We start from the raw sequence: 18,986 nt of genomic DNA on the forward strand, positions 1-18,986 counted from the left end.
TTATTGTTTTAAGTTGCTAATTTTGGGGATAATTTGTTACACAACAATAAATAATACATTAACCTGTTATGGGTTGAATTGTCTCCCCAAAATGTGTGTTGAAGTCCTATACCCAAGTACCTCAGAATGTGACCTTATTTGGAAACAGGATTGTTGTAGATGTAATTATTTAAGATGCAGTCATACTGGAGTAGGGCAGGCCCTTAATCCAGTGACTGGTATCCTTATAAAAAGGGGAAATTTGGACACAAACATGCACACTTAAAATGCCATGTGAAGTTATGCTGCCACAAGCTACAGAATTATCAGAAGCTAGGGAAGAGGCCTGGAACAGATCCTTCAGAACAGAGTATAGCCCTGCCAACACCCCAACCTGACTTCTGGCCTCCAGAACTATGAGATAGATCTATTGTTCTAGAACATCCAGTTTGAGGTACTGTGTTAGGACAGCCCTAGGAGATGAATATACCCTCTATATCATGTCTTTGTTCTCTGGCTACTTTTAAGATATTCTTTATTAAACTAGTTTTGATTTCTTTATGTCTTGAAATTTGGTGTCTCATTGTGCTCTTCATTTTTATCCTGCTTGGGGTTCATTAAACTTCTTGGACTTGTGAATTTACATTTTCCATAAGATTTGAAAAAATTGTTCCAATATTAAGATAAATTTAGACAAATTTGGCACAAAAAATAGGTATTTTTGTTTTTCTTTACTCTATTACTTTCAAAGTGAAAGGTAACTTAATTCCTTTCACGATAGCAACCAAATCTTTGAAGTGACTATTAATACATTTCACAGGAAAAGAGCAAGATCAGTATACACATACACATACATTTAAACATATGTATATACTTACATATATTAATACATGTATATGTGTGTATACATACATTTATCTGTCCTGAAGGACATACAAACTGAATAAATAGATAAATCACGTTCATACTGGGTTCTCTGAAGGGCCCCAAATAAATAGCACGCTTTCCCCCACATCTAAACAATAAAAAATTAAGTAGCAGACAGGGGGCAGGATGAAACTTTTATTACTGATCAAATTGAGTTGGAGGATGCAACTTAACGTGACCATTCAGCTAATGGGCCAATTAGCTGAATGACAGAATTAGACCAATTTACCAATCACAGGCAATACCTGTGACAAGAAATTGTACTTGCAGGTCAGCCCACAATGAAGAAGGAGTTCAGCTGAGCAAACCCAGTTACCCATCACTATCTTACCAACTAGATAAGCCCACTTCCTCATCCCTGGGGCAGAATGCATAATGTGGCAGAGAGGCTAGGAATGGGTATAGGGAAAATCCCACTCATGGAAATCAGGACTTGAAAGGTAAACATTTCCCAATAACCCCATAAAAGTGGCAATCCTACCTCATCACATATATCCATATAGTGTAATCCTAATCAGCATTCCAGAGGCCTTTTGTTCTCAGAATTTGATCAGTGACTTCTAAAGAATACCTCTAATGAACATGTTGATTAGGAAATCCAAGAGATTTTTGAAAACATACTAATTGACATAATCAAACCACTGGTAGATGGGGTTGAGTGGATATTAGAGAATACTAATACCAGAGAAATAAACACTTTTTGGATTCAACCATCATCCGAATTCTCTTTGTTGTTCAAGAATGCTTATTTTCCCATGTTTTTCCTACTGCAATTGCCGTCTTCTTGACTTAGATGAAAGCTTCAGGATCATGAACTACTTATCCCTGTGCCTATCTTCCATTAGAAAGGTCTTAGGAAGGGCTTTCATTGGCTCAGCTTTACAAAATGCCCACCTGGGGTATAGTTACCATGGGTGCATAGAGTACAATGGTTAGTTCTCCTGAGTTGTCACCTTTGCAGATAAAGGTATATAGTCTGCTACTAGAAGACTATGGAGTTAGCAGACAACAAAAAATCTGCCAAATCTGAAAATACACCATAAATTGAGAAACTGTAAATTACTCAACTATCAAACAATGGTATTGATTTGAAATGAAGGTCAGATCCTCAAACCTCATAACATACACTATGAAGTAACACTGTGGGGAGGAACCAAGTAACAATTTAACTTAATGTTTGTTTCATTATTTTAAAAGGGAGGCATATTTGGCAGAACCTTTGAATTGCTGTTGAATATTTTCATAGTTCACAATGAACAATACATTTATTAAACAAATTATTTCTTTCCTACATGATTTCTCTGATGTTACATTGAGGGTTGACTTATGGCAGAAAAATTTTCCATATTCATTACATTTATAAGATTTTACTCCTCTATACATACTCACAGTTTAGCATTGTGTAAGTTATTTGATTTGTTGCTTTGTTGGAATTTATTACTTTGTTGGAACTTATTCCTTGTGGGATTTCTGATGTAAAAGAAAGTTTGATTTGTGGCGAAATGTTTTCTCACATTTGTTACATTCATAAGGTTTCTCTCCTGTGTGTATTTTCTGATGTTCAGTGAGAGTCCACAGGCGACGGTAGGTTTTCCCACATTGGTTACATTCATATGGTTTCTCTCCTGTGTGAATTCTTCTATGGACTCTGAAGGCTGACTTATGGCAGAAGGATTTCCCACATTCACTACATTCATATGGTTTCTCCCCAGTGTGAGTTCGCTGATGTTCAACAAAGGAGAACTTCTGACAGAAGGTTTTCCCACATTCATTACACTCATAGGGTCTCTCTCCTGTGTGTGTTCTCTGATGGTGAGTCAGGGCTGACTTCCTACAGTAGGTTCTCCCACATTCATTGCATTCATATGGTCTCTCCCATATAGTTCTCTGATGTACAACGAGGTGTGAGTTTTTGCTGATGGCATGCCCATGTTCACTACACTCATAAAGATTCTCCTTTGTGTTCATTCTCTTACACTGACTGCAGTTTGACTTCATGATGGATATTCTACCACATTTATTAAACACATCATGTTTCTCTCCCGTGTGTGTTCTCTGATGTATAGTGAGTGTTGACTTATGGCAGAAAAATTTCCCACATTCATTACATTCATAAGACTTCTTTCCTCTATGAGTTATCTGATGTGCAATGAGGGCTGATTTTGTACATAAAAATTTTCCACATTGACTGCATTCATAGGGCTTCTCTCCTGTATGACTTCTTCGATGCACATTGAGGGCAGATTGACAAAAGAAGGTTTTCTCACATTCACTACATTCATAGGGTTTTTCCCCTGTGTGAATTCTCTGATGCGCAGTAAGGGCCGACTGACAGAAGAAGGTTTTCCCACATTCCTTACATTCATTTGGCTTCTCTCCTCTGTGAGTTCTTTGATGTACAACAAGATACGATTTCTTGCTGAAGGCATTTCCACATTCCTTGCATTCATAAGGCTTCTCCCCTGTGTGTGACCTGAAGTGTTCAGCCAGGGCTGACTTCCGAAAAAAGGTCTTTCCACATTCATTACACTCATAGGATTTCTCTCCTCCATGAATTTTCTGGTGTACAATGAGGGCAGATTTGTCAATGAAGGTTTTCCCGCATTCACTGCATTCATAGGGTCTCTCTCCAGTATGAATTCTTTGGTGTCGAGTGAGGCTTGTCTTCACACGAAAAGTTTTCCTACAATCATTACAAACATATGGTTTCTCCCCTGTATGAATTCTCTGATGTACAACGAGGGTAGATCTCTTAGAAAAGGTTTTCCTACATTCATTACATTCATTTGGTTTCCTTTCAGTCTGTCTCCCCTTTTGTGTAACGAGAATTGCCCTCTTGAAGAAGGTTTTCCTACATTTATTATAGTCAAAAGGTTGTTTCAAAATCTGAATGTTCTGGTGCAGAATAAGATTTTCGTTTTGATTGCTGGCTTTCCTCATTGGATTGCATCTGTATTTTTTCATTCCCGAATGACTTTTTTCATGCGTCCCAAATCCACTGTATTCATCAGGAATCTTTCTGTTTTCTTTGCTTTTCTTTGCAACAATTACTTCTGAATTAGTTTTCAAACTGTTTCCTCCTGGATTACATTTATAGGGCATTTTTCTCGAGGGAACACTATTCATGTCCAGATTAAGTGTTTTCCCAAATACATTCTCTCTTTCTGTAATCAGTGTTTTGTTGCTGAAGAATACAGTTTGTGTCAAATGTTTATCTTGGATTTCCTTGTTCTTCTCTAAGGCATCATCAACTTCTAGAAAAAGGAACACAATTAACAGTAATTGGTGAGTCTTTATATATTTGCTATGAAATGAGAATTCCTTAGAAATGCATTGTTTTAGGGGTTAGACTTCAGGCCCAGCCTTCCAAGATTAAACAAATTTCAAGTGCAAATATCTCTTACTTGGCTGATTTGAAGAAAAACAGAAACAAAAAATACAAAAAAGCAAATCCATCCATACCAGCCACTATTTAACAGGGGGAAAGGAAGAGGAAACTAGCAAAGAATACAAGTACCTTTGACACTTTACAAATACTGCTAAACATTGAGTGGAAAAAGTAAATAGTCACAAGTAATAGTACACAAAGTATGCTGGAAGTGTGGCTGATGGAGTGTTGAATAAAACAGACAAGAGTCAAGTAAGCACTTAGAGAAAGATAGTCATACAGTGAGACCAGGTAAAACAGATATCAGAAAGATGGTCAGTTATTATCAAAACACATGAGAAGAAAGGGGTAACTCTGAAATTTTCGCAGTGACATGGAACTCCCAAATTTGTACAATGCAAAGGGAAGTAAGATTGTGGGCTGAGCAGAGCTGGGACTAGAGGAAGGCACCCAGGATACCCAGGGTGCCTGCACAATCCTGAGAGTTGAGTGTCTTCCTAAATTTTGCATGCCAGGCACCTTGTTTGCCTCACCCTACTCTGGATCCTGGTGAAGCTTAGAATGGAAAGGGAAACCATGTTATTTCTGTTAAGTGATGTAGAGAAAAATGGAAGACAATTAAAAAGATCATGACAGATCTCTGAATGTCTGAAATATAAACCAAGCCTATGACAATGGTGGGTGGGGCAAGGGAGGCAACAGAGAATGCTACAGAAATAAAGTTTAAGGTGTGATAAAAGAAGAACTTGAATTTTGGGGATAGGTAACTTAATGGCAAAAATCTTTATAAATTTCAATTATTTATTTGGGAAGAATGTTTCAGATGTCCATAGCATGACAGTTAATCAACCTCAATCACTTCTAAAGGTCTGAGGCCAACAAAAAGAAATTCATGAAAAACATTATGATGCCAACTATTACCACCGACCACCATGGAACTCTCATTTCCATTGGTTCCACCTGCTCAGTTATCATTTACTTACCTGGGTAGTTCCGATTTGAGAATTCCTCCACTATCCACGGCGCTTCTCCTTGCTCCAATTTGAAAATCACATCTGGTTTGCTAACATGATACCCTGTTAATGGGAAATTACAGAACTTGGACCAAGATCTTTGGACATCAGGGACTCTGAAGAATGAAGAAAGTACAGCTTCAGAAGCTGTGCAATGAAGATGCCCAGCAATAGCTCAGTAAAGCTAGAACATTTTGGTGAAGGGTAGGGGAAGGGCAGTGAATACATACACAAACTTCTACTGTCTAAAAGGGTTTAATCATCTTGCTCCCCTGATGCTCAAGGCTAAATAATTAAATTCTAGAAATCAACATGTTTTTGTAACACAGAAGAAATGTATGCTCTTGGGAGTTGTACAGGGAAATCATCCTTACCCACGGAGACCAAGTTACTGTAGTTCTCCAGCATCACATCCCTGTACAGGAGCCTCTGAGCAGGGTCCAGTTGCTGCCATTCCTCTTGGGTGAAGTTCACAGTCAGGTCCTGGAATGAAACTGGTCTCTGAAAGAAAATGTTTAATCTTGGGTGACCAGAATTGAGTGACATCAAATGTATGGTAACATAAACTATAAGCAGACCACTGTCATAGCTAATGGAAAGCTATAAAGAGATATAATTGTGGGAGGGCAGAAAATTAAAAATCTGTCACTGTGTTCATTTTTAAAATGAATTTTAAAAATATGCTGAGCTTATACCATGTCCTGGAGCTATTCCAATTGCCTGGATTACTAATCACATACAATACTAATCTTGCTCTCTAGGAGCATACATTCTGACAGGGTGACAAAAATAGAAATGTACATCTTTAAAGAGCAATGCTGGACATACACACAAGATGGAGGGTGATCACAAAAGAGGAAAGCTTGCTCCATTTTTGTTACCCCTTCTTTGAGGGCATAATAATTTTAGTCCTGAAATATAAACAGTACATTTTATAGGACTGTAGCCATTAAGAATATACACAGACACAAAACACACATGGGGAGTTCGAGAACTACAATCTCTCCACAGGAAAGGTTAGTGGGGAGCGGGACAGAGATCAGAGAATAGAGGAACTCTTTTCTCTAATTAGTAGTCTTGAAATTTACATAGTACAGCACATCAGCAAAACATTCTTGCATATATGCTAACGTACATTTACTTAGGAATTGTATATTTCCAAGTTAGTTCCAGCTATACATTAATATCAATAAAGCTTAATTATTTTTTCATTCTTTTGGCTGAAATACTAACAAGAATAGAAGTCCAGTGAATTGCTGGGGTGCTCCCTATCCTCCACTTTGGAGACCACTGTTGTAAATAATGGAAATCCATAAAGAGTTATTTGTAAGCAAGGACTGGAGATTTGTGACCAAATGTGTATTTTGAAACAATGCTCTAGAGCATAGGGATTGGCAAACTACAGTCCATGGGCAAAATCTAGGCCACTGGGAGCCAAATGTGGTCATGCTCATTTGTTACACAGAGTCTATGACTGCTTTCATGTCACAACAGCTATGCCAAGGAAATCCAACAGAGACCACAGGGCCGGCAAAGCCAAAAATTTTGACTTTGTCCTCTAAAGAAAACATTTGCTGTCCCCTACTCTAGAAAAATGGAAACTGGCTTAAAGGTCAAATTAGAGGGGAAGAAAACTAAGACACTACTACAGGACATGAGCACAGGTAGTTCCTGGGAAATGGGAAGGAGAAAATCAGTCCTACATAATGGGAGGCAAGGAGAGTTGACCACTACTTGATGCGCAGTAGATGTGCAGATGATTTCACATGATCAGCTGGGCTGACACTAGTAGTATATGTGGAGATTAGGAAAACAAAACAAAAAAGAGAATCGAGCATAGGAAACGAAGGCACTGATCTTTACCATGCTGTGCTTGAAGTGTCTGTTGAGTAAAGAAGTACAGATATCTAGCTGGTAGTTTGATATATGGTTCTGGAGCTCACAGGAGAGATACCACAGTGATCAGAAGCAATATTTGGAAGCATAAATAATGAGGAAGGTCTCCATGAACTGATATGAAGTGAAAAAAGCAAAGTATTAAAAAATATCTATAATATATTACCTTTTATATAAGAAAGGAGATGTAAGAAAACACACATGGCCAGGTGTAGTGGCTCACACCTATAATCCCAGCACTCTTTGAGGTTGAGGTAGGCGGGTCGCTGGAGCTCAGAAGTTCAAGATCAGTCTGGGCAACACGGCGAAACCCCATCTCTACAAAAAATAAAAAAAAATTAGCCAGGCATGGTGGCATGTGCTACTCGGGTGGCTGAGGCAAGAGGATCACTTGAGTCTGGGAGTCAGAGGTTGCAGTGAGCTCAGATTGTGCCACTGTACTCCAGCAGCCTGGGTGACAGAGCAAGACCTCATCTCGAAAAAACAAAAAAACCCACCACATGTAACCACTACATGTGCAAAAAAAAATGGAAAGGATACACCAGAAACTCATGAAACTGGTTACATTCAGGGGAGAGGTGGAGACAGAAAGAATGGACGGATGGGAACAGAGTAGAAGAGATGAGAAGGAGTGACACTTCTCTAAAATATCTTTCTATACGGTTTTGATTCTTAGAACTATGGTAGGCCAGGTGTAGTGCCTCATGCCTGTAATCATAGCACTTTGGGAGGCTGAGGCGGGAGGATCGCTTGAACTCAGGAGTTCAAGACCAGCCTAGGCAACACAGTGACACCCCATCCCTCAAAAAAAAATTTTTTTTTGCCAGGAGTGGTGGCACATGCCTGTAGTCCCAGCTACTTGGGAGGCTAAGGCAGGAGGATTGCTTGAACTGAGGAGGTCAAGGCTTTAGTAAGCTATGATTGCACCACCGCACTCCAGCCTGGGTGACAGAGCAAAACTCAGTTTCAAAAATTAAGTTAAATAAGTTTAAGTAAGTAAAAAGGAAAGAAAGAAAAGAGAGAGGAAAGGAAAAGAAAGGAGAAATGAAGGGAGGGAGGAAAGAAAAGGAAAAGAAAACAAAGGAAAAACAAGAGAAAGGGAAGGGGAAGGGGAAAGGAAAGAAAGAAAAGGCTAGGATGAACCCTGCAAAATAACTAGCCAGCAAAGTGTCAAGGTTGTAAGTGACAAAGAAGAACCATCATGGGTTGCAAGAGGCTAAGGAGACAGGACATTTAACACAACCTGGGTTCCTAGGTTGGATCCTTGAACTGAAAAAGGATATTATGAAAATAATGAGCAGAATTTGAATAAGATAGATAATAGTACTGTATTCATGTGAATTTCCCGGTTCTGATCACTATAATATAGTTTTGAAAGATCAGGGAAAGCAAGGTGAAGGAAACACAGGTATTTTGTGTATGATTTTTCTCATTCTTCGTATTTAAAAATAAAGCAGTAAAAAATAGGTGTGCTGCCTCCACATCTGCAGACACCTGGGCTTTGGCCTGCTGTATGTCTCACCTCACCCACATGACCATCCTAGGTCACCCGTCTTTCTTTTCTTTGATCTGCTATACATCTTTCTACTGACAAATTTTATTAGGTAATTTAATGAGGCCCTTCCCGATATCACCACTTAACTGTCTCTTAAACTAGAAGTAGTTACAGTATCCATTTTATTTCCTCCATGAATTACTTCCTCTAAAGGACCTATAAGCTTCCTGAAGATAAAGAGTATCTCATAATTATAGGCACAACAATAGACATATAAGGTCTTAATGACTAGAAAGAATGACTGGCAAAAATATTAGAAACAAAACGCCAGGGAGAAAGAGTGCCAGGGAAGAGCCCTCATTAGAAAGTTCTGTACTTGCTCAGGCAGACCCAGTGCACTTCACAGCAGAAAGTCCAAAATAAGAACAGTGAATGCGTTCACTTTGTGAGAAACTGAAAGGTGCTTATGACAAAAGAAAAAGAAACTTGATTCTCCCAGTGACTCAGGTCCACTCTGCAAGCAATGCTGTAAGTAGAATGATGATCCATTCAGAGCAGAGGAGAGTTCACCATTTCACACAAAACAAGATTACCCAAAAAAAGAAATGATGAGCACTACTATGAGCAGGGATATGGCTACTGAGGACATGTGCCTACCCCTTTAAAGGCTAATAGTCTTACTTGTGAGGTAGACAGATAATGACCAGACCCTACATGTAATGCAGAGATGAAGAGGGCCAGCATTGCTCTGTAAACACATAGTCTGTGGACAAAGAATATGGGGACAGGAATGGGTCCTATGATGAGCTGGCTCCCGGCTATGGTCACAGTGTAGACAGAAAACGGGTAGAAGGTCAAGGAGCAAACAGTAGAAACACGGTTAAAAGAAAGAGTGTAAAATTTGGGGCATGTTCAGGAGACTAAACGCAGACCACCATCGTTCTTCAGAGGGGCTCAGTGTGGGTGGTCCCTTCCACCAGGGGCATGTGGTACATCTGCAGAGACATTTTTGGCTGTCAGGGTTCTGTGGGACACTGTTGGCATTTGGTGGAGGGAGAGGGAAGGAAGGATGGTAGAGACACTGCAACATGTAGGACCTTCTCCTACAGGAAAGAAATGCCCCAAGTCCTGTATAACTTTCTAATCTTAAATATTCATATAAACGAAAAATCCTGTTTATAATGATCTGAGCCTAGAACCTTATTCCATTTGGCACTTGAACACATAGTATTTTTATTTTTTTTATGTATATTAAATTTTCTTCAATGTAATAGTGGATACGTGAAGCACAATTTGTATTTTATTTGAACTGGAACTTCAGGGATTTTCACTCTTGAAAAATATCACAAATGGCAATGTTATGTACAGTATTCAAACCACAACACATCAGTCCCAAATCAGTGAGAACTTGTAATTATCATATTCACAGAAATTTAACCTAAAAGTAATCTGTATAAACATCAGACTCCTCTTCTGACTTTTACTGTAGTTTTATCTGGGCAAGTCTATATTAAGATACGTATCATTTTTAATTACTTTGTTTTTATTTTTCCTCTATATTCAGTTCTATTGATTTTTTAAAAAATTACACAAGTAGGTTATACTATCTATGATCTCCAAAAGAGGATAAAGGGAGGATGGCTTTTAGTTGGGATTTCTAGAAAACAGATCCTAAGGCAAGGACTCAGTCTGCATCATTTCATCTGGGAACTCCAAGCCGGGGTAGTGATGGTAAGGGAAGTAAGGAAAGGAGGAAAGAAAGGATGTAAACAATGAGATATGAGAGGCATTAGCATGCTGCCCACCACCTCACTACAAGCCCCAAAGCGGGGCAAGTTTCCTCAGCAGGAGCATGGGGTCAGCACGTGGGTCAGCACATGGGACATCTCTGGGAGCACCACCAGGAGAAACTAACCTTGAAATAGTGCACAGAATAGAGAAAGGATGGGGAATTCATCTGCCCACCTCCTTCTCATTTTCAATTTCCCTTCATTCAAGGTTCACCCACGGTGAGTTAACTTGCCCACACTTCCAGGTTGCATCATCTGTCTCCACCATCTGGCCCCTCAGGAAGCTGGTATCACACCTTATGGTGTGTGGTTTCATCCAAGTCTAAAAGAGGAGGCAGCCTAGTGTGGGTGGGTGGCATTAACTAAGAGAGACAAAGGAGATGGCTGAATATGGAAGGTTTGCATCCCAATATAGCTCATAAGAAAGTATGTTCTGTAAATAGATGTGGGTCTGGCAGAGTTGAGAACCACCTCAGCACAGTTTGAACTGCTTGTGTAATATCTTTCTCTTTCACTAGCACGTGAGCTCCATGAGGACAGAGACAGTATCTCCTTCATTCAAGCTGAATGTAGACCATCTAGCATAGCATATGACACACAATTGTTTGATCAATATACAGTTGTTGAATGAAAGGTCCAGAGTGGTAGGAACTAAGAACAGGCAGGAAATGGTCATGACATAAATAGCCTTACAGGTCATACCAAGGATGCTGAACTTGTATTCTGTAAGTGGCATAGAACCTCTTAAGTCATTTCTGTATTAAGACATGATCATGTTGGCATTTTGGAGGAATTGGTCAGTGTGAAGAACAGCCTTAAGGTGGGAAGAGGAAGGGGCCAAGCAGACTGCTGAGAAAGCTATTAATATTATGACAACCCACGAGAAACTGAGGCAGGAGAAGAGGAGATGGAAGTGAAAGGACAAATTCAAGAAATGTTTATGCGACAACATTAGCAAGCTCGACAAACAGGTATAGCAAGACGTGAGGAAAAGGAGAATTAAGATGGACTTCAGGCCGGGCGTGGTGGCTCACGTCTGTAATCCCAGCCCTTTGTGAGGCCGAGGCAGGAGGATCACGAGGTCAGGAGATTGAGACCATCCTGGCTAACACAGCGAAACCCCATCTCTACTAAAAAATACAAAAAATTAGCCAGGCGTGGTGGCGGGTGCTTGTAGTCCCAGCTACTTGGGAGGCTGAGGCAGGAGAATGGTGTGAACTCGGGAGGCAGAGTTTGCAGTGAGCCGAGATCATGCCACTGCACTCCAGCCTGGGTGATAGAGCGAGAGCCCGTTTCAAAAAAAAAAAAAAGATGGACTTCATTTTCTGGCTTGCCTCACTGGTCAGATGGAAGCAGCACTCATAGGGAAAAAAGCAGGAGCAGCAGCACATTGAGCAAGTTGTAAATATTATTTCCATGTTGGATATGAGGACTCCATATGCCTTCTGGACATCCTTTTGTTCAGCAAGAATTTCAAGCTGAAGTTCTCAGAGGCAGAAATATCTCGGAGCATAAAGACTCACAAGTTAAAACCACAAACGGCATGAAAAAAAATCAGAAAGAATAATGGGCTAACAATGGAATAGCAATGTTCATGAAACAAAAGAGAAGATTGTATAAAAGATATAAAGAAGACATGATTACAGGCTGGGTGTGGCAGCTCACACCTGTAATCACAGCACTTTGGGAGGCCAAGGTGGGAGGATCACTTGAATCCAGGAGTTCGAGACCAGCCTGGGCAACACAGTGAGACCTCATCTCAATTAAAAAAAAAAAAAAAGACATGATTACAGAGCTACAAAGAGAATCATGTGAGTGATACCACAGACATTATCAGAGGTGCCTATTAGGGAGGGGGCGGTCATACTGTCAAATGCAACAAAGAGTTTGGTAAAGTATGAACTGAAAAATACTCATTGGGTTTGAAAATATTTAGGTTACCGCTAAATTTTTCCAGAACAGATCCATCAGAGTGGGGGGGGCAGACACCAGACTGTATCAAGTGGGTTGAAATGAAACAGGCACGTGAAGAAGTTTTACCTACAGAATATAATATTGAATTTTTCCCTCTAGAACTTGTAACAAGTATAGCTGAAATAAAGTTACGGGGCATTATTTGAGGAACATTATTCTATTTGTTATAGGTTTTATCCAATTATTCTAGGTCTTATCACTGGATCATAGACATCACAGAGAACCATCAGAATGCTGCCTGTTCGGATGACACTGGAGTGGTTCCCTGTAATTACTGTGCTCTGCCTGGGTATAGAAGTCACAGGAAACCCATAGCATTTCTTTCTCAGCTGTTTTTGGCAGAGCTGCCTCTACTTCACTTACTCAAAGATCATCCAAGAAAATTTTTAGATATAAATGATGGGAAAACCACACAAAAATCCAGCGTAAGGGCTATCTCATATTGTCTGGGCCTTTCTGGAACCACTTGAGTAACTCTATAGGAATATATGATTTCTGTATATCTATGTCCACTCTTCCAGTACTGATCGAATACTCTTCTCTGATGCTGAATTTTATACATTTCTGTTTCATCTGCAAACTAAACTTCTTGAAATTCACTGTATAATGTGAGAAGTAAATCCCTGTGCAACTTACCTGAAATTTTTTCATTTTCAGGTTCTCTTGAGAAAGGGCCAAGAGTGTTGAAAGCAGAGCTGGGTAAGGAAGAATGGGGAATGGAATCATGAGCGATTTGGCTCACACAGCAGCTCTACAATTACCTACAAAGACAGCCACACACCCATTTAAAAACATGGCCCTTTGACCACTCTGGTTCAGGAAGCAACAGCTTGAGGAAACGTTCACTTGTCCATTTATAGTTCTAGAATGGTCTCATAGAGCTTTTCTTACTGATTGAGTGTCAACAAATGTTTTCTACTGAATTACTGTCAATTTATGTCTCCTTTGAAAAAAACTGAAAACGTCTGAGTCCAATTAATAGGAGACTAGGTCAATGAAAGTTAGTATATACAAAGCCTGGAACACTATTTTGGCATTAAAATGGACTCTAGGATTAAAAGATTTCTTGGAATAGGAAAATGATATTATGTCACTTACCTGTTTTCCTACTAATGTGTTTAGCCACTTGAGATGACAGAATCCAGAGAGAATGAATGAAAGTGCTTTAAGGTGTTTGTCTTTTTGACAGTTTGGTCTCCCTTAGCTGCAGTTTCACAAGAGGACCTTTTACTAAGAAACTTCTTGTGGTAGGTAACTTAAATGTGGTAGATGACAAAAGCCCTGACCTGGTACTCAAAGGACCAGAATTCAGTTATTGGCTCTGTCACTAGCAAACTGCATTACTGAAAAAAATATTTACTAAGTCGTAATTTTAATATAAGATAAATTGGTTTTTAGTGTTTCCTTTACCCCTATTGTGTAGCTCTGTAAGGGGTAAACTCAGTAAATCCCAGGTGAGGTGATGAACATGGTTGGTGCAGCTCAGAATAAACAGAGGGTGGAGATGGTAGGGAATGACATGTTATGTGTTTAGGAAGTGATGAAGAGATCATTTCCTTATTTATAACCAGTACGCCTTCCCTCCAACCCAGGACTCTCGCAGATACCTCCAGTGAAGTGTCTTTTCCTGTCAAATCTGGACCCTGCCCATTCCAGCTCACATCCTTCTTCCGAAAGTTGAACTGAACTTTGCTGAGCTATAGTAATCAATGGCTGCAGGACTAAGTGCATCAGCAGAAGTTCTGGAAAGAGGCTCTAGCTACTTGGATGCGTAAACCTTTCACCTTCACCAAGCGCCTTCTTCGGGCAAATCAGGGCCCTAGAGAGAGCCCGCCCCGTGGCCTGCAGGTCAGGAGCCCAATCCTGCCCTGGCTGCCTCGCCTCCCGACCACAGGAAACCCTCCCTCCAAAGACAGGGAGAGCGCGCGTCCACCCTCCGCAGACCCGAGGACAGCTCCGCCCGGCCCCACCGTTCCCTCCGACGCCCGAGTGCTCGGAGCTCGCCGCCAGCCCTTCCTATAGGTTGTGGGTGCACCCGCTTCGCTTCCACTTCGCACCAGGTCCAAGTCTCGGCGGGACCAGAGATTCACGCGCTGCAGGACCCTCACCCGGAAGAGCCTGGCGAACCGGAAGGGCGTCCAGGTAAAAAAACAGGAACAGCACATGCGCAGAAAGGCCCCCGGGCCGCCTTTCCCGGGGCTTTCCCGGGGCCCGCGCCGGCTTTCGGGACCACAGTCCCCAGAAGGCGTCGCGGCCACCGCCCTACCCTGAGGGATCTTTGAGGAGCTTCTGCTTTAACTACAGAACTTGGGTGACTGCTGTGAATCATCAATACGAAAAGTAAAGTCTCATATCCGTTTCACCGAAGTCTATAGATGAGAAAGGAAAAATCTGCGAGATGAAAATGACTGCTAAAGATATTCCAGCAGAATATTAAAGGAATAATACTAACGACCTGCAGAAAATTTCTCTCAAACAGGATACAAAATCATTGCTGGCTTTCAATACGTGAAGGTTGAAGATAAATGAGAATATCTCTGAAGAAAATTATCTATTTGCCGTAACCCCAATTCCCAGAGATACCCGAGTTTAACATTAGGTGCACATTCTTCTGACAGTTTTACAAAGGGGAACTCATATGGGTCTAATAATTTGTTATTTTTAAAATTAGCAATATAGTTAATATACTTTAATACCACGAATTATCTCACATACATTGTGAGTAATATAGAAAATAGTTTTACATCCACAAGGAAAATACATACAATCATGCATGGTTTAACGATGGGGATACACTCTGAGAAATGTGTCTTTAGGCAATCTCGTCTTTGTGTGAACATCATGGAGGGTTCTTACACAAATCTAGACGATATAGTCTACTACACACCTAGGCTGTATGGTATAGTCTGTTTCTCCTAGGCTACAGACCTGTGTGGCATGTCACTGTCCTGAATACCATATGCAATGGTAACACAATGGTATTTGTGTATGTAAACATATCTAAACATAGGGAAGGTACAGTAAACGTACAGTATTATAATCTTATGAGACCACAGTTATATATGCAGTACATCATTGACTGGAACATTCTTATGCATGACTGTATATAAATTGTATACATATTGAATAAATAGAACTTTATAAAACTTTACTCATTGGAAGGCATGAAAGTTTCTGACAAAGTTATGATGTATTATTATTCAATTCCAGAAAAGAACAATTAGCGACTGGTGGTAACTAGTCTTCAAAGATGGCCCCCGATGAACTAAACTTCCCAGTATTCCAGGCTTGTATATTTCCCTCCCACATTGACTTTGACTGACTCTGTGACTCTCTTTAACCAAAAGAATGCGTCAGAAGTGACACTGTGCCAGTTCCAGAAAATAAGCCATACAAAGTCCTGGGAGCTTCACCTTTGCCCTTTGAAGAGTCCTTAGACACTATGTAAGACATGCAGCTAACCTGTTAGACCAAGTGGAGAAACCAAGAGAAGTAAGAAGTGAGAGGCCCTGAGACCACATGGAAAAAGAGAGGCCCATCTTTCCTAGCAATGCAGCTATCCCAGCCTTCCAGTCATCCTTGCCTAGAGACATCAGACATATGAGTGAACACTCCAGGCCAGTGAAGTTCCTGCATGACTTCAGCTCCAGACGAAATCATATAGCTGATCCCAGTAAACATACAGACTACAAGAAATAATAAATTTTGTTATTTTAAGCCTCTAAGTTTTGGGTGGTTTGTTACACAGCAATAGCTAACTAAGCACCAACAAAAGATGATTTCCAAGAATATAATATGAAAAGCTGCCATTTCAAATCATTGAGAAAGGCTTATTGTTAAATAGATTATTGAAAAAGTGATGTGGTACAACTCACTAACCATTTGGAGTAAAAAACTAGGATTAAATTCCCATCTCACACATTATAATCAATATATTTCACATTGACATATAATTTGAAATGTTAAAAGCAAACTCTCAGAGTAAGTGATTTTTGCATTACTTGCTAGGGAAGCTCTTTTACTGAAATTTTATTAAAGCAAAGTTTCCTAGTCATCAAGAAGATGGAATATATTTCTATTCATTCAGGTTTAGATAGTCTCAAATGTTTTGCTACTTTTGTAATTGGGAACAGTTTTCTATCTTATTTTCATTGCCATGTAAAAGTGACACTGTAGAGAAAATTATTGATCAATTTGGCTATGAAAAATTGAAAAAATCTTGCTTCAGAAAAAAATAGATTTAAAAAGAAATAAATGGAGAAAATAAAGTGGTTTCATACATATGAGGACTGGAAATAGACTCAATTTATTAACAACTCTTAGTAAAGATGAGGATTCAAATTTGTTTAAAAAATGAAAAAAGAACATGAATAAGGCAATTAATATAGAAGAATTGTAAAAGAGCCGTACTATATATATGAGGTAATGGCCAATAATACTCTAGAGCAAAGAAATGCAAAAAGTTTTTGATTACATACTTTTTTGGCAGACTAATTTGGCAAAGATTAAACGGAATAATAAAGTATTGGCATGAATTTGGAAAAAATATTTGTTCCCAGACAGGTTGGGTGGGAGTATAATTCCTATGACATTTCTAGTAGACATTCTGTACCAAAATTGAAGATTGCATGCCCTTTATTCCAGCAACTCAGCTTCTAGGAACATCTTAATGAAATAATTAAATCAGTACAAAAAGATACATATCAAGAATATTCCTCGTAATGATTCTAATCATAATCTTTTTTTTTTCTTTTTTTTTTTGTAGATGGGGTCTCGCTGCAATGCCCAGGCTGGAGTGCAATGGTGCAATCTCGGCTCACTGTAACCTCCACCTCCTGGGTTCAAGCGATTCTCCTGTCTCAGCCTCCCAAAAAGCTGGGATTACAGGTGCCCACCACCATGCCCGGCTAATTTGTGTATTTTTAGTAGAGATGGGATTTCACCATATTGGGAACTCCTGACCTCAAGTGACCTGCCCACCTCAGCCTCCTAAAGTGCTGGGATTACAAGCGTGAGCCACCACGCCCGGCCAATCATAATAACTTTTTAAAAGGTGGAGGGAAGCAACCAAATGTCTACCAGCAATGTGAAGGTGAAGATAGAATGTAAGTAGCCATTTTTAATTTATTTGATGTAATATTTGAATTACAAATATAATTTTCATATTTTTTCAGATATAACTACTTGTCTTGATATGATTTATCAAAAACATCATTTTTTGCCCACTGCTTTGCAATGTCATCTAAATTCTTACATACCTCTTGTCTATACATGTTCCTGCAAGGTACCAGAATTTAACTATTTTACAAATTAAAGAAATTTCATACATATTAACATTAATCTGCTTTTTCTAAGATTTTCTGGATGTATTTTAAATACTCTGTGAAGGGAAACAAAAAAAAGCAAAGAAAGCACCAAAATTTGCCACTATTTTAACAGAAATTTTATTAAATAAACAAAATTTCCAATTCTTCAAGCCTGGGTGACAGAGTAAGACTCTCAATAAATAAATAAATAATAAAAGTTACAGGGATGGAAAGCACAAATTCAGAAAGTGGGAGTGATGATGAAACAGGTTAATTCTACTGTCATCACTTCGTTTCCAGCCACTTGAGGATACAATAGCATATATCAGCCACTGGTTCCATACATAAGCTACATCCTGGTGGACAACACCCAAAACTCTTAGGGTGTCATTCCAAAACCTCTGCCTTAGCTGAGCCTTTACTAAGCAATATCATACTTCTATCAGGATGGCTGCTTTAGGCTGATGCCTTGTGTGGTAGGATTAATTGATCCCATAGAGCAGTGGTCCCCAGACTTTATGGCACCAGGGACCAGTTACATGGAAGACAATTTTTCCATGGACAGGGTTGGGGGGCATTAGATTATCGTAAGGAGTGTGCAACCTAGATCCCTCATGTGTGCAGTTCACAATAGGGTTCCCATTTGTATGAGGTCTAATGCCGCCGCTGATCTTACAGGAGGCGGAGCTCAGGCAGTAGTGCTCACTTGCCTGCTGCTCACCTCTTGCTGTGCGGCCTGGTTCCTAACTTTGTTGGGATAGAGATCTTGGGTCTTGGAGGTGGCAGACAGTTCCACTGGAAATAATGATGAACAAATGTCTTAACCTTTAGTCCTCCAGGAGACAATTCTGGGAGCATTCCATATGCTTCTCAGAGTTCTTAGAAGAATCAAATCCCTGTTGTCCACAGCAGGGACCTTAATTTCACCTGCTTACGTTGGCGTTTCTCCTTCTTTATCTCATTATCTCCAGTCTCTCATCCCTGCTTCCTGGAATCACCTCCCAAATAAACTCTATAACCCAGGCACTGTATGCATTTTACATAACATGTACATGACATCTTACACTGTACCCTGCCCTCTCTCTTCCTAGTATTTCTTTCAACCGGAAGAGGAAGCAAATGAAGATTGACTTGAAGATTAGAGAGTTGAAGTAATCTTCATTTATTCACTTTGGATGAAGATTGTAGGGTCAATATCTAGGTCTTGGCATTCTAATT

The 18,986-nt window shown here is 39.8% G+C and overlaps 1 protein-coding gene across 12 annotated transcripts in view; it reads right to left on the reverse strand.

Moving 5' to 3' along the window:
- The window catches only part of ZNF334 (zinc finger protein 334), a 58,855-nt gene extending 44,262 nt beyond the window's left edge, over positions 1-14,593 (reverse strand). For 5 of the 12 annotated variants that reach the window (XR_010138694.1, XR_010138693.1, XR_010138692.1 and 2 more), the window contains exons 1-4: positions 13,099-13,554; positions 5,682-5,808; positions 5,278-5,370; positions 2,296-4,160 (exon numbers count right to left, since the gene is read on the reverse strand). Coding sequence is in view for 3 of the 12 variants with exons in the window: in XM_054541391.2 (XP_054397366.1) it covers positions 2,359-4,160; positions 5,278-5,370; positions 5,682-5,808; positions 13,099-13,113 (2,037 nt within the window). In the remaining 9 variants the exon portion in view is untranslated. 12 annotated transcript variants of the gene reach the window in all.
- Positions 14,594-18,986: the final 4,393 nt, after the last annotated feature.

Source organism: Pongo abelii, chromosome 21 (assembly GCF_028885655.2).
Source record: "Pongo abelii isolate AG06213 chromosome 21, NHGRI_mPonAbe1-v2.0_pri, whole genome shotgun sequence".
In the NCBI taxonomy this organism is placed as follows: Eukaryota; Metazoa; Chordata; class Mammalia; order Primates; family Hominidae; genus Pongo; species Pongo abelii.